Here is a 14,454-nt window from a genome sequence, read left to right as displayed (position 1 = left end):
TTTTTTTTTTTCTGCTCTGTTCTGCTTGTGCTTACTTTTGCTTTTGTTTGTTTCTTGTTATGTAGTCAACTTCTTTTAACATGACCATGGGGACTGGGTGGGTACCGGTTAAATGCATATAAAATGTAGATTTACATGAATAATATGAAGGGATGGTATTCTCCTTTATGTGAAGTTCATTATTAAAACATGCGCACGTGCATTCTACGGGTACAGTGCAGAACACATATAGCATGCGAATACGCATTCGCGTATAAGGCGAGATTGTCTCTCCGAGGACACGCCTCCGCGTAAACCGCATTGTAGCCGAGTGTACGAAGGTACACATTGTCTCTCCGAGCAAACGCGTCGACCAAAGCGGCCGCGTGCACGAAAGAGGCCCATTGTCTCCGAGCAAACGCGGCCAAGTGCAAGACCGATTCGACGAAGTGGCCGGGTAAACGGAGATTGTCCGAGTGAGGATCCAAAGAGGGGAAGCACAGAGAGGGAGGTGCGGAGGCCACGGAATACACATATTATATGGGAGCCATAAGGTCCGCAACGACGGCAGAAACGACGGCAGAAGACATTGATGTTGTTGTTATTACTGCGGTTTTATTGTACAAGGGGTTTAGGTGTACGCACAGAGAGACACAGTGTGTGTGAATGGGGGTTAGTGGAGAACGGTGTAGCATGGCGTATTCATGACGCGTTGTGCGCGTAGTGGTAGTAGTAGTGTACATTTTTTTTTTTCCTTCTTCAAGGAAGGCAGAAAGGTGGACGGCAGAAGAAAACAAGTAGTACTTTGTGTATCTATCACGCGTTTGCAGCAGCGTGATATACACGCGTTAACGGAGAAGCGTTGACGGAAGAGGCGTTGACGGAGAGGCGTTGACGGAGACGGGGTGACGGGAGAGGCGTTGACGAGAGAGGCGTTGACGGAGACGGGGTGACGGGAGAGGCGTTGAAGCGAGAGCCGTTGACGGAGACGGGGTGACGGGAGAGGCGTTGACGCAGACACCGGGACCCGGCGGGGCGTTGACGGAGAAGGCGTTGACGGAGACGGCGTGGACGGAGGAGGCGTTGACGGGAGAGGCGTTGACGGAAGAGGCGTGCCCCGGAGACGGCGTGTGTGTATATTATTTTTTTGTTGTTGTTGTTGTTATTCAGCGGTGCAGCAGTAGTAGCAGTAGTACTAGCAGTAGTAGTAGTAGTAGTAGTAGAAGTAGTAGTGGTACTTTTTTTTTTAAGAAGGGAATAACTGTTCAATATGCTCGAGGCATATGGACAGCACATACTGCCCTTTCTAGGGGCATGGGAGCATTATCTAACGCACATGAACATCACGGACGCACAGGCATATTGGGTAGGTTCAACTATACAGGCAGTTCAGAGAGGGCCGACATAACACATTTACGGGGACATATGTATGTATTCGGCATAGGGACCACTATGTGTGTGTGAATTTTTTATATAAGTAATATGGACATGAGGCGGCCGCGGTATTTAAACGAGACGGGAGAAATACATACTGTGTTCACACATCAACAAGCGCGTGTGCGTACCTGCATTAAAATATAGAACTAAGGCGCAGTACACAGTATGCATACATGTCTGAATTATTGCACCTGCAGGACAAACTGATGCAGGAAGTTGATAAAATCTTTGGAGAGTTAATCAAGAAAATTGGTGAAAGTCACGGTTCGATTTCCGGCTTCTGCGGAAGTATATATAATACGGGGCATGATGGATTATGCCGTAGCAGATGTCAGGAGATTACAAAAATCCTGCTATACATGAAAGGGTATGATTTAACACAGACTCAAGGATTGCAGACACGGACAGTAGACCAGGCACATTGGACGGCCTTTCAAGAATATTTAAGATGTGTGCTAGCAGGAGAGGCTTTAGTACGAGTCTATGGGAGCAATCGTGATCATGTGGACGTAATGAATAGGGTTTCGGATTATTTAACACCAGGTAAAACATTTATGCAGCAGACGCTTCAAAGTGGAATATGTGACAACAGAGATTGGGGGAAGGTGATATTCCAATCAAAGAGTCTGGGAACTGCCCTACATAATCGATTACACGACCTCAATAAAACTTGGCCGCAAGTTAGAGCAGGTGCTGGGCACGCAGCAAGAAAATGTGGATGGGATGATACAGACGGAACTACGCACACTGACGAACCATGCAATGAGAACGACGTGGTGATAACAGAAGACGACGCGCTCATGAAGACAATAAGGCACTCGGTGGAAGCAGCAGACACCTTTCCGAACGTACGGAGGGTGTTACACGACATGCAAAAACAAGGGGGATACACGGGGCGCTGTGACATAGAGACGAAGATAAAGGAGAAGGTCCAGGAAATGCAGAACACAGTGAACAGGACAAAAACGACCGCTGCGCGTGGCCAAGTGCCACGAGGACCAGGATTAGGACGTGGATCCGGAGGAGGACCCGGGAAAGCAGGGTCACCGTCACCACGCCCTGGAACAGGACCAGGGAGGCGACCAAGACCGCGGCCGAGACCCGTACCACCGTCGACATCGTCCACGAAACCGTCCGAACCGCCCACCGTGGCGACACCAGCGGCCGGCTCAGAACCACCACCACAACCGGTCAAGCCGGCGACAGCTGCCCAACCAGTAGCGGTGAAACCGGCATCACCACCGTCATCGGGAAGTGGCACGACGACGACATCATCTGGTGGTGGTGGTGGTGGTAAGGGTGCTGCTCCCGGAGGTAATGGGAACACCGAACACACGACATGTAAAGGGCAGAGAATATTGGACGGGACGCATACGGAAGTGTACGTGGTGCACGGGTACAATGTAAGTTAAAACAGGAGGTGTGGGGACATGGCCACAAACATGACTAGGCCACATAGAAGAGGAACGACCATTTTATTTATACCGTTAAATGCATACATATGAGGGTGTCCATGTGTTCAGGACGACACACTATAGATGCAATGGGCACATCAGTTCTGTTCTTCGTGTTCGTGAACACAATGTAGGCTGATCAATGGCACCAGGTGAAGGAAGTGTTGGAAGAGTTTATTAAGTATTTAGGAACCAATAATGAAAATTTTGACGCACTTGGTGCCAACTGTTATAATACAGGTTGGAATGATTTCGACGACGTTGCATACTATACGGGACAAAGAGTAGCGGATATGATGAGGTGCCGACTCATGTCAGGTGCGTTGTGGTTTGCAAACACAGACACAAAAGATGACCACATCAATAGGTTAAGATGTGAGGTGGTACATGTCTTTGGGCATCTACTGAAAACGTTGTACTGTAAGGATAAGGGAGGATACAAGAGAGGTACAGAGTATGCTTGGGAAACATTCAAGAGCATGCAGAGTCAAGGACAAAATGGAACTGCATTGGTACCGGGTCCTGTTGTGGAAGGAAAGTGCACAATGTGTGGATATGACCAGCATCGGAGGTGGTCAAAAGCAATAAATTGGGAAATAGCTGACTGGCTATTGGGGGACGGAACAATAAGTTCTGAAATAGCACAAATGCAACAGGCAATGCCGTGTACAACAAAATGGACAGATTATATTAAGGACGGGGAACAACAACAGGAGAGTATCAATAAAAATTTGGACGACAAGGGACTTAAGCAGGTGGCGCTAGTAACGAAGGAGATAGTAGAGAAAGCAACGAAGGTGTTTGAACAGGTGAAGAAAAAGGTAGAACAGGAAATTGCAACAGTGAAAGACAAGGATACGACAGGTAAGAAGGTGAATACACCCTGTAACCATACACATAGTGCGGCTGCCACCGAGACCAGTGCGCATATGGATGGCGCCATCACACCACAACACGCACGGGAAGAACAACAGCACAGCACACACAACTACGCATGGATGCCATCACAACAACGCACACGCGGCGAGAACAGCACGGCACACGGCTGAAACAGCACCCTCTTTGTTGAGCCGAGCACAGTGGCGTACACGACGGGAGCGACGAACGTACCGTGAAGCGGCAGCGGCGCCGCCGGCACCGGAGACGACATGACGGACGCGATGACGGCGACAACAAATAAAAGTGTACTGCTATCATCCACCTCAGCGTATGCTTCCTGCCGCCCCTTCTTTCTGTACCACTGGTGTCCTTTTTGTATCATTTTGTCGTGTATCTTCCTTGCTTTATTTGCAGGAGGCAAGAAACCAGCAGATCCACCAGTTAAGGTACCAGCAGTACCACAGGCGGTTGTTCCGGAGAAGAAAGTAACTTCAACCAAGAATGGTGCAGACGCAGTAGGCAGGTCCGATAATGGGGCACAGCGGCCCGTACCACAACCCCCACCTGCGGCACCGCCACCAGGGCAGGACGGCCAGGGGCCCAAGGATGAACCGAAGGATAAGAATACATCAGCAGGTAAGCAGGATGGACCCTCTTGTGTGACCACTATAAATGATAAGAAAGTCCATAGAACCCCGTTTCATGATAATAATGTTGGTATACAGCTTACGTTAACTGACACCAGTCCTACATCCGGCTGCGCAGGAAGCAGTACCCCAGGTAGTGAGTCCGATGAGAACAAAGAACGAGAGAACAAAAAAAAAAAAAAAGAAACAACAAGTTCCGCAGAGAGAGCCAGAGACACCACGCAGAGAGAGGCAGAGGGAGGCAGAGAGAAGCCAAACGTCCAATGAGAGTGAGCGGCGCAGTCAGCGGCCGAGCGACGGGTCGGCCGCGGGTGAGTGGACGTCGACGTCGACGTAGATGCAGACCGACGCACACACACACTGTGTGTGTGTTGTGTTGCGGGCGACAGAGAGAGTCTTTTCCCGGAGTGGTACCGTAATCATCGTTCGCGCCGTCCCCGTGCCATGCCCCGACGCCATTCCCCGCCGTGCCGTCCGCCCTGCCCCGGCCGATCTCCTGCCCCATCCCTGCCTCGTCCCCCGTGGCACCGTGCCCTACCCCCGTCCGTCTCCTGCCCCGGCCCGTCTCTGCGTCCGTGCGTGTCCTGCTCCGCCGTCCCCCGTGGCACCATGTGGGCAACCGTGACACGACGCGATCGACGGGCACCGTGGTCAACGATCCGAAACATAAATTCGGTTTCATCGTCTTCATTCGTCCTTATACTTCCATTCAGGAACTCCGGGAACAGACAGTAAAACGAACATTGGCACACAACCTAACGTTGAGGATAAGAAGAAGGATGCTGATGCGAATGAACACGGAAGCGGAAAAGGAACAAAAGGAGCCGATAGCCCACCTGAGCCGTCTAGGCAGGCGGATGAACAGGGAAAAGGGGACAACTTACCGACTGACGGATCATGCTCAGGTACTTCACACCCCTCCGGGGAAAACAGTATTGTGCCTCGGGTCATACAAAAAGAGGATACTTCCGATGGCTCCGAAATGTTCCACCCTGATTGGGATGGAACACAGTTTCCATGGGAAAAAAAGAACGAAACCGGATCACAGGCACCCGCTGCCGCGGCCTCCCCCGTGAGTGGCACTACTGGACAGCAACCTTCCGACTCTGTCGACCCAAATCAGCGACAATGTAACCCTTCTGAGAATTCTGCAGGGACCCGACCATGTGTCCTGGAAATATCACCAGGACATATACCCGGCATAGATACTGTATCTGGAGGATTTGCACCCCCGTACCCAGAACATAAAGCATCCTCCCCATCAAATACAAACGCAGGTACGGGGAGCGGGGGCCCAGATGGACCCGACCTAACCGCCGACGTCCTTACCGCCACTACTCCCGTGCTGTTTTTTCTCACTTCCGTCACCGTCGCCCTTCTTGGTTATTCCCTTTGGCAGGTAAGTATATATGGCAATCACGGAATCCCGCATGTGCAGGATGTTTATACTTCAGAACATCACAACCGGCTCCAATATATGATCTTTCTAACCACTATACTCCTACACCCGTGTTCATTCCTTTTATCCTACCGTGCCCACCCTCCTCTTTACCCCCTTTTTGTGCTTAGTACTTTGCGTACCTCGGACAACCACGACGACGAGCATATCGAACCGTTCGTGACGTGCCGTCACCGCCACTCGACGAAGAAATATTGCAACATCTACAACGCGGCGAACTGCCGCCACCCGTTTACGGGTACACGGTTATGCGCGCACCACGTCGCGATACATTTGCCGACCGCCGCGGACCACGCCCCCCACGCGTGCATAAGCGCACGATCATCGAGCTACATCTAGAAGTGCTCAACGAATGTGAAGCAGCCGAGTGGGAAAACGTCAAAGACGACTATTTGCAAATACTCGTTGAACAGTTTATGGGGGACGACAACGGACGTTGTGGTGCCCCGGTTTCTTCTTCGAACCAGGAATCGACAACCGGCCATTCCACAACCGCCGATTCGACAACCCTGGATTCATGTCGACCTAACGAAGAGGACCCCGATCCATGGAGTTGTATGGAATCCAAACAGTTAGCAACGGACCCTTGTCCACCTAACGAAGATGACCCCGATCCATGCAAGTGTATGGAAACTATACAGTTCGCAACGGACCCCGGTCCACCTAACGAAGAGCACTCCGATCCATGGAGTTGTATGGAAACCATGCAGTTAGCAACGGACCCTTGCGCACCGCATGACCCCGATCCATGGAGTTGTATGGAAACTATACAATTACAAACGCACCCTTGTGCACCGAATGAAGACCACCCCGATCCATGGACTTGTATGGAAAACATACAGTTAGCCACGGACACTTCTCCACCGAATGAACACGACCCCGATCCATGGAGTTGTATGGAAACCAGACAGTTAGCAACGGACGCTTCTCCGCCTAACGAAGAGCACCCCGATCCATGGAGTTGTATGGAAACCATACAGTTAGCAACGGACCGTTGTCCAACTAATGACTGCGCTTCATGCAGTTGTATGGAAAACATACAGTTAGATGCACAACAGCATGCTCATTCCAACCCCGACCACGGTCACGACACGTCGTACTGCACCCAATGGATTAACTGGATTGACCGCAACAAGCACCTATTGCAGCAGTGCACGACGCAGCCGTGGTTTTTGCAATTGACAGCGGATTGGACACAATACCTGCGTGCACACATGGCGGCAGACGCAGCATCCGGTGAGCACAGGACAGCCGCAACCATGGACAGCAAGAAGCACGCATGGAAACAGTGGATAGCGCAACAACATCGGCAAATGAGTGTGTACAGGGAACAGGAGTGGTTCCATCATTTGTTGGTCCACATCCAGGAGGAGACAGCACCGGAAAAACGCGCAGTACCTATAGCGCAAAAAGCCTTAGAACTGGACAACGTAATGGGAACAGAAGATGTTCTACGAGTGAGAGATGTACCACGCACCCAACTGCATAAGCAACCTTACATGAAAAAACGGGCAACCGCTAACATATGGATACTGCTCCTGGCATTAGTCATAGAACAGTGCGAGGTCGAATGTCGTTTGCAGGAGACGGAGTTATATGTGGATGACCTATTGGCACAGCTCTGACATTCGCCTGACGGCGCTCATGCATGGGAATAACGCATGCTGACCGTACACCACTTGTACTTCATTATGTGATATACATAATATATTTCTGGTTTACATTATTCCATACCGTCTTTTGTGTTCTGCTCTGTTCTGCTTACTTGTGCTTACATTTGCCTTGTTTTGTTCTTGTTATCTAGTGAACTTCTTTTAACATGACCATAGGCACCGGTGCGTACCCGTTACATGCATCTGCAATGTAGAGTCAAATGAATAATATGAACGGGTAGTATTCTCCTTTATGGGAAATTAATTATTAAAAGATGAGCAAGTGCATTCTAAGGGTATAGTGCAGCACAAATATAGAATGCGCATACGCATTCGAGTATAAGGAGAGCATGTCTCCGCGCAAACGCGTCGAACAACGCGGCCGGGTAAGGTTTGTTCGAGTGAACAGATTCGACGAAGTAGCCGCGTGTAAGAAAGGACCACAGATTGTCTGTCCGAGCACACGCGGCCGGGTAAACCGCATTGTAGCCGCGTGTAAGAAGCAGGAGAGATTGTCTCTCCGAGCAAGCGCGTCGACCAAAGCGCCCCCGTGCACCACGCAGGACCATTGTCTCCGAGCCCACGCGGTTCCACGACGTAGCCGAGTGCAAGACCGATTCGACGAAGTAGCCGAGTGTAAGAACGGAGGGAGAGATTGTCTCTCCGAGCAAACGCGTCGACCAAACCGGCCGCGTGCACGACGCACGACCATTGTCTCCGACCACACGCGGCAAGTGCAACACCGATTGCACGACGTGGCCGCGTGTACGAAAGGCGGGAGAGATTGTCTCTCCGAGCAAACGCGTCGACCAACGCGGCCGGGTAAACGGGATTGTCCGCGTGTAAAAAGAAGGAGAGATTGTCTCTCCGAGCAAACGCGACGACCAACGCGGCCCAGTGTAAGACGGATTCGACGAAGTGGCCGAGTGTAAAGAACGAGGAGAGATTGTCTCCGAGCAACAGGTCGGTCGGACTGTAAGAAAGGAGGAGGATTGTCTCTACGTGCAAACGCGGCCGGGTAAACCGCATTGTAGCCGAGTGTAAGAAGGAGGAGCACATTGTCTATCCGAGTCACGCGTCGACCAACGCGGCCCGGGTAAAGCAGATTGCCACCGAGTGTACGACGGCAGAAGAAATTGATGTTGTTGTTATACTGCGCGGTTTTAGTTGTACGCACAGAGAGACAGTGTGTGTGCCAGGCGTTTAGTGCAGACCGGTGTAGACCAGGGCCAAGGGGTATTATTCATGACGAGTTGTGTGGAAGCAGTTGTTCTTTTTTTTGCTTTTCTTCCTTTTTTGTTGTTTTTTTGTTATTCTTTTTCTGATTTTATCGTTCCATTTTACTTTTTTCTTTGTCTGCATTCTCTTCTTTTGTGGTGCATGAATTATAGGAGGCGCTAAGTGAGTATTAGAGGTAAAGAAGTCTAGGGAATGCTTGAGCACATGTATTTATTGTCATCATTCTAGATTTAAATGCGAAGGCCGACATAAATGTGTGCGACGCGATACATTAATGTTGGGGAACCAGTCATATTAAGTTATTATAGTATTACTGGGAGAAGAAGATATTATTAGACAGGGTGAGTATAATATGGATAAGGATAACATACTGACAGCCTGGAAGGCCTATAGACGAAAAGGCCATCGAGCTTGGGAATGGACTAGGTTCCGGGTAAGCTATTGAGAACTAGAGGGAGAACGGAGAAGAGCTTTGTGGACACTCGCAGCGACCGATGCAAGATGCCGAATATACGTGAATCGGACTTATGCATCACAGTTGTGCGTTTTTAGTTTGAGTATAGTGCGCAAGCAGCATTCATACAGTAACAGGGAACAATACTTAAGTGTAGGTATCGGCAACCACCACGACAAAAACGATGAACAGCACATGTACATAAAGGTGTGTTCATGTTTTCTGAATTGTAGGAATGGTTATGGCAGTAGATAGAACCAATATTACAAGACTTTATTAAATATGTCCAGAACGCGGAGAACTGGGAAACCTACGGGAGCAACTGCAACAGCCATTTTTATTACCACAGTGGAACAGGGTATGAGCACCACGTTAAGTGGCCCGGTACCAAGGTTATGTGCAAAGTTATGTCAACAGCACTATTCTTCCTCACTGACCCCACTGGGTTAAGGAGGTTTATGAAAGGGAGACATGAGGCAGTACAAAGGTTACAAGAATTTATAGGGTGCACAATTGTAAATGTGTTTATGCATATACTGGAGGAGACAGTATGTGAGGGACACTGGGGGCTAGAGTACGCCTGGTACGTCATGAGGGACCAGATGAAGGGAATAGAGGGGAACATTGTGGCCGAAGGGAGATGTGTCAAAGGGTTCATAGACGAAGTTAACCTTGGGCATTGGAGTATGAAGGAAAAAATTAAGGAGTGGATACAGAAGAACACGCAGTTAAGGGAATGGGTGAGGAATACAGAAATTAAAAGGATGTGCCAAACTGCCCAAGAAAAAAGTAAAGAGGCGAAGAGAACAGGGAAGGGAGAGGGTACATGGCGAGTGGGGGGGGCAAGTAGTGAAACATATGGAGAAACGGAAGTAAGGGAAAAACTGGAGACAGGAATAAAAGACGTCATAGGTAGCGGAATGCACGAGATAATGAAAAAGGTGGGTGAACAGTTGGAAGGAGGAGGCAAACCACCGCAGACTGGACAACCGGGTACAGCAGCAGAGAAGCCAGGATCGGGGATACAGGTAGCTGAGAACCCAACTGCGCCACCGCAGACACCAGGAGCAGCACAACAGGACAGCAAGAAGGACACAAGAAGTGCTGAGGACAACACGCATGGTAAGCATACAAATATACATATAGATAGAAGCAGGTATATCCATAAGACGGAATACGAATACGGCCGAATACAGATCATACGGCCGCCACCGATACAGCCAAATATGGATGCCGCCAGAACAACGCAACGGCGAACAACACACACGCGGCGGAACAGCACAGCGCTGCCTCTTCTCGACCTCACTTCGTGTGCCCCACTTCGGTTGAGCGATGAGAACGGCGGCCACGACGGCAGAGGTAGCGGTTGCGGAGCGGAGGAGATGAGTGGCCACGGCAGCGGAGACGAGATGACGGCGACAACAAATAAAAGTGTACTGCTATCATCCACCTCAGCGTATGCTTCCTGCCGCCCCTTCTTTCTGTACCACTTGTGTCCTTTTGTACCATGTTGTCGTGTATCTTCCTTGCTTCATTTGCAGGACGCAACGCAGCCAGGAAGGAAGATACAGACGACACACGACCCGTACCACCACCCCCACCGGCGGCACCCCCATCAACACAAGGAGCCGGATCAGCCGAAGGATCAGGGGGCCCAGGACCTGGACAAAAACCAGAACCTTCACCACCACAACAGGAAGGATCAACGAATGCAGGTAAGAAGTCTAAGACCACATGTGAGATAGTTGTGAAGAAGGAACGAAACCAGAGTGTAGACAACGACGGTAATCAGGCAACTGTGGAAATTTCTTTCTCAACAACACCCTCCACAAATGAATGCATGGACCCGGACAATCCAACGGAAGTTCCAGGTACTCTGCACCACGGGGTCCACATCCCACTGTCGGTACTCTCAGTACACTATTCGGCTAGAACACAGCACACAAACAAAAACGAAACAACATTTCCGCCCACACGGCCCGACAACCCGGAGAGCGAAACCACGGAGAGCGCCAGAGAGCAACCGACCGTCGCATGAGAATGAGCGCAACGCACAGCGAGCGACAGAGCGATGGGTCAGCCGCCGGTTGTAGACGTCGACAGATGTCGACAGCCACACACACACACACTGAGTGTGTTGTGTGTGTTGTGTGTGTTGTGTGGGAGAGAGAGAGAGTCTTTTCCCGTGGTGGCACCAGCCAACCACCGTTCGCACCGTGTCCCCGACGCCTGGCCGTGCCCCCCGTCCCTGTCTCGTCATCCGACCGGCGGTCAACGGTGTGGGCAACCGGCACTCAAGAATGGTGCCCAAAGCGATGGACCATGTGGTCAAGCACAACCGTCGTCAACCATGGGACCCATCAGCCACCTCACACTTTACTTTTCCCACGCCTGCTCGTATTTATAGGTAATGACCCTGCGCCTACTCATGTGACAACGAGTGGTCCAGGGGAACCAGCAGACCAATCCCCAGCACCAGCACCAGATCAACAGGATTCCAAGGGCCCTAGTAATGCGCACATTCCAACGAACGGGCCAGCAGGTTCTTCAGCGGAAACTGATCAAGCGGGTGCACCAGGTAAAGCTGGTGGATCCGGTGACAACGGTGACCCGAGCAAAGCCGGGGACAACGGCAACCAGGGCGAACCCGGTGCACCTGGTGCAAAAGGTGCAAGCGGTGAAGCCGGTAAAGCGGTGGACGATGTTGTCGTCGACGGCGGCAATGATGACCCCCCTCCTCTCAATCCACCCAAACCAAAACCCAACCCGAACCCAAATCAATCGGGTGCAAGCGGTAGCGGCAGCACCGGTCAGCCGGACGCAAGTGGTTCCTCTGGTACAGGTTCTACTGGGGCCAAAAACCCCGGATCATCTGGTCCAGCTTATGCGGGGCCAGCAGCAACTGGGACTCAGGGCACCGGTTCTCCTCCTTCCGGTGGTCCACGTCAAGGAGTTAATGACCAACCTCAACCTCCCCTTCCTTCCCCGAAACCCTTCGACCCCAAGGATCTCATCCCCTATACCCCTGCGATCATTCCCGCAGTGGTTGGTATTGGCATCATTTCCTTTTTCCTCTGGAACGTAAGTATATACGGCAATCACGGAATGCCGCAAGTGCAGGCTGTTTATACGTCAGCACATCCCTACGGGCTCCAATATATGATGTTTCTAACCAATATACTCCTACACCCGCGTTCATTCCTTTTATCCTACCGTGCCCACCCTCCTCTTTACCCCCTTTTTCTGCTTAGTATTTTGCGTACCTTGCCAAACGACGACGAACATATCGAACCGTTCGCGACGTCCCGTCACCGCCCCTCGACGAAGAAATATTGGAGCATCTACAACGCGGCGAACTACCGCCACCCGATTACGGGTACACGATTGTTAGGGATAGGCGGCCTGCATCTTCTACCGCACAACGACGACGTCAACCACGCGTGCATAAACGCACGATCATCGAGCTACATTTAGAAGTGCTCAACGAATGTGAAGTGGCCGCGTGGGAAAACGTCCAAGACGAGTATTTGCAGATTGTCGTGGAGGAGTTTGCACAGGAGTTGATGCGGGACGCAAAGGGGTATAGTAGTTCCTTGGATGCTCCTATCACAAACCAGGATTTATCAGGAAACAATGTTTCCTCCACTGACTGCGACGGAACGGATGCATGGAGTTGTATGGAAACGATAGAGTTCGCAACGGACCGTTCTCCACCTAACGAAGATAACCCATGGAGTTGTATGGAAACCATACAGTTAGCACCGGCACACAGTCGTTCCCAACCAGCGGCGACACGTGACATGCGTGCCCCCGACTACATCCACTTCATTAACTGGATTGACAGCAACAAGCATCTATTGCGGAAGTGCACGACGCAACCGTGGTTTCACACCCTCAAATTGGAATGGAAACAATATTATCAACAGCATGCGCAAAACGGCGTATCCGGGCACAGTGTACTCGGTGAAGCGGCAACCCTGCACATGCAGAAACTGGACTTGTGGAAAGAATGGGTTGCCCAGCAACATCGGCACATGCGTATGTATGGCAAGGAGCAGCAGTGGTTTCAACATTTGTTGAATAATGTAGAGGAGGACACAGTGCCGCAAAAAGGCGACGTATCAGTAGTCGAACAAGACTTAGACGTGGAAAAAGCAATGGCCGCAGAAGATATACTGAGAGTGCGACATGTACCACGGTCCCAACTGCATAAGCAACCTTACATGAAAAAACGCTTAACCGCTCAAACATGGATACTGATCCTGGCATTAGTCATAGAACAGTGCGAGGTCGAATGTCGTTTGCAGGAGACGGAGTTATATGTGGATGACCTATTGGCACAGCTCTGACATTCGCCTGACGGCGCTCATGCATGGGAATAACGCATGCTGACCGTACACCACTTTTATTTCATTATGTGATATACATAATATATTTCTGGTTTACATTATTCCATACGTTCTTTTTTTTTCTTCTTCTCTCTTCTGCTTACTTCTGTTTACTTTGCTTACATTTGCTTTGTTTTGTTCTTTTTCTGTGTAGTCCACTTCTTTTATTATGACTATACGCTTCCGGCTGTAGAGGATAAATGCATATAAAATGTAGATTTAACTGCATAATATGAAGGGGTAGAATTCTCCTTTATGTGAAGTTAATTATTAAAAGCTGAGCAAGTGCATTCTAAGGGTATAGTGTACGACTCATATAGAATGCGCATACGCATTCGCGTATAAGGACAGATTGTCTCTCCGAGTAAACGCGTCGACCAACGCGGCCGCGTACACCGCATGGTAGCCGAGTGTAACCACGATTCGACCATGTAGCCGAGTGTAACCACGATTCGACCATGTAGCCGAGTGTAAGAAGGTACACATTGTCTCTGCGAGCGACTGTGGCCGGGTAAACCGATTGCCCGAGGAAGTAGCTGAGTGTAAGAACGTACGGAGACATTGTCTCTCCGAGCACACGCGTCCACCACCGCGGCCGGGTAAACGCGATTGTCCGAGGAAGTAGCCGAGTGTAAGAAGGAGGAGAGATTGTCTCTCCGAGCAAACGCGTCGAACAACGCGGCCGAGTGTACGAAGGTTTCGACGAAGTAGCCGAGTTTAACAACGATTCGACGAAGGCTTGTCCGAGTGTAAGAAAGGAGGGAGACATTGTCTCTCCGAGCAAACGCGTCGAACAACGCGGCCCAGTGTAAGCACGATTCGACGAAGGATTGTCCGAGTGTAAGAAGGAGGACAGATTGTCTCTC

At 50.5% G+C, this 14,454-nt stretch overlaps 2 protein-coding genes across 2 annotated transcripts; both read left to right on the top strand.

Annotated features, from left to right (window-relative positions):
- Positions 1 to 1,589: 1,589 nt before the first annotated feature.
- On the top strand, positions 1,590 to 7,480 carry AK88_04934 (uncharacterized protein; the record flags this gene model as incomplete). The annotated part of the gene is made up of 5 exons (XM_012482538.1): positions 1,590 to 2,819; positions 3,005 to 3,734; positions 4,164 to 4,529; positions 5,110 to 5,795; positions 5,966 to 7,480. 5 exons carry the CDS (start codon positions 1,590 to 1,592, stop codon positions 7,478 to 7,480), a joined length of 4,527 nt encoding a protein of 1,508 aa, XP_012337961.1.
- Positions 7,481 to 9,098: 1,618 nt separating this feature from the next.
- AK88_04933 (uncharacterized protein) lies at positions 9,099 to 13,549 on the top strand (the record flags this gene model as incomplete). Its single annotated transcript, XM_012482537.1, has 5 exons — positions 9,099 to 9,179; positions 9,452 to 10,322; positions 10,742 to 11,071; positions 11,608 to 12,281; positions 12,452 to 13,549. 5 exons carry the CDS (start codon positions 9,099 to 9,101, stop codon positions 13,547 to 13,549), a joined length of 3,054 nt encoding a protein of 1,017 aa, XP_012337960.1.
- Positions 13,550 to 14,454: the final 905 nt, after the last annotated feature.

The sequence above is a fragment of the Plasmodium fragile genome (genome assembly GCF_000956335.1).
Source record: "Plasmodium fragile strain nilgiri unplaced genomic scaffold supercont1.83, whole genome shotgun sequence".
In the NCBI taxonomy this organism is placed as follows: Eukaryota; Apicomplexa; class Aconoidasida; order Haemosporida; family Plasmodiidae; genus Plasmodium; species Plasmodium fragile.
Note: the sequence above shows the minus strand (reverse complement) of the source record. Positions and strands in the feature narration are given on the sequence as shown.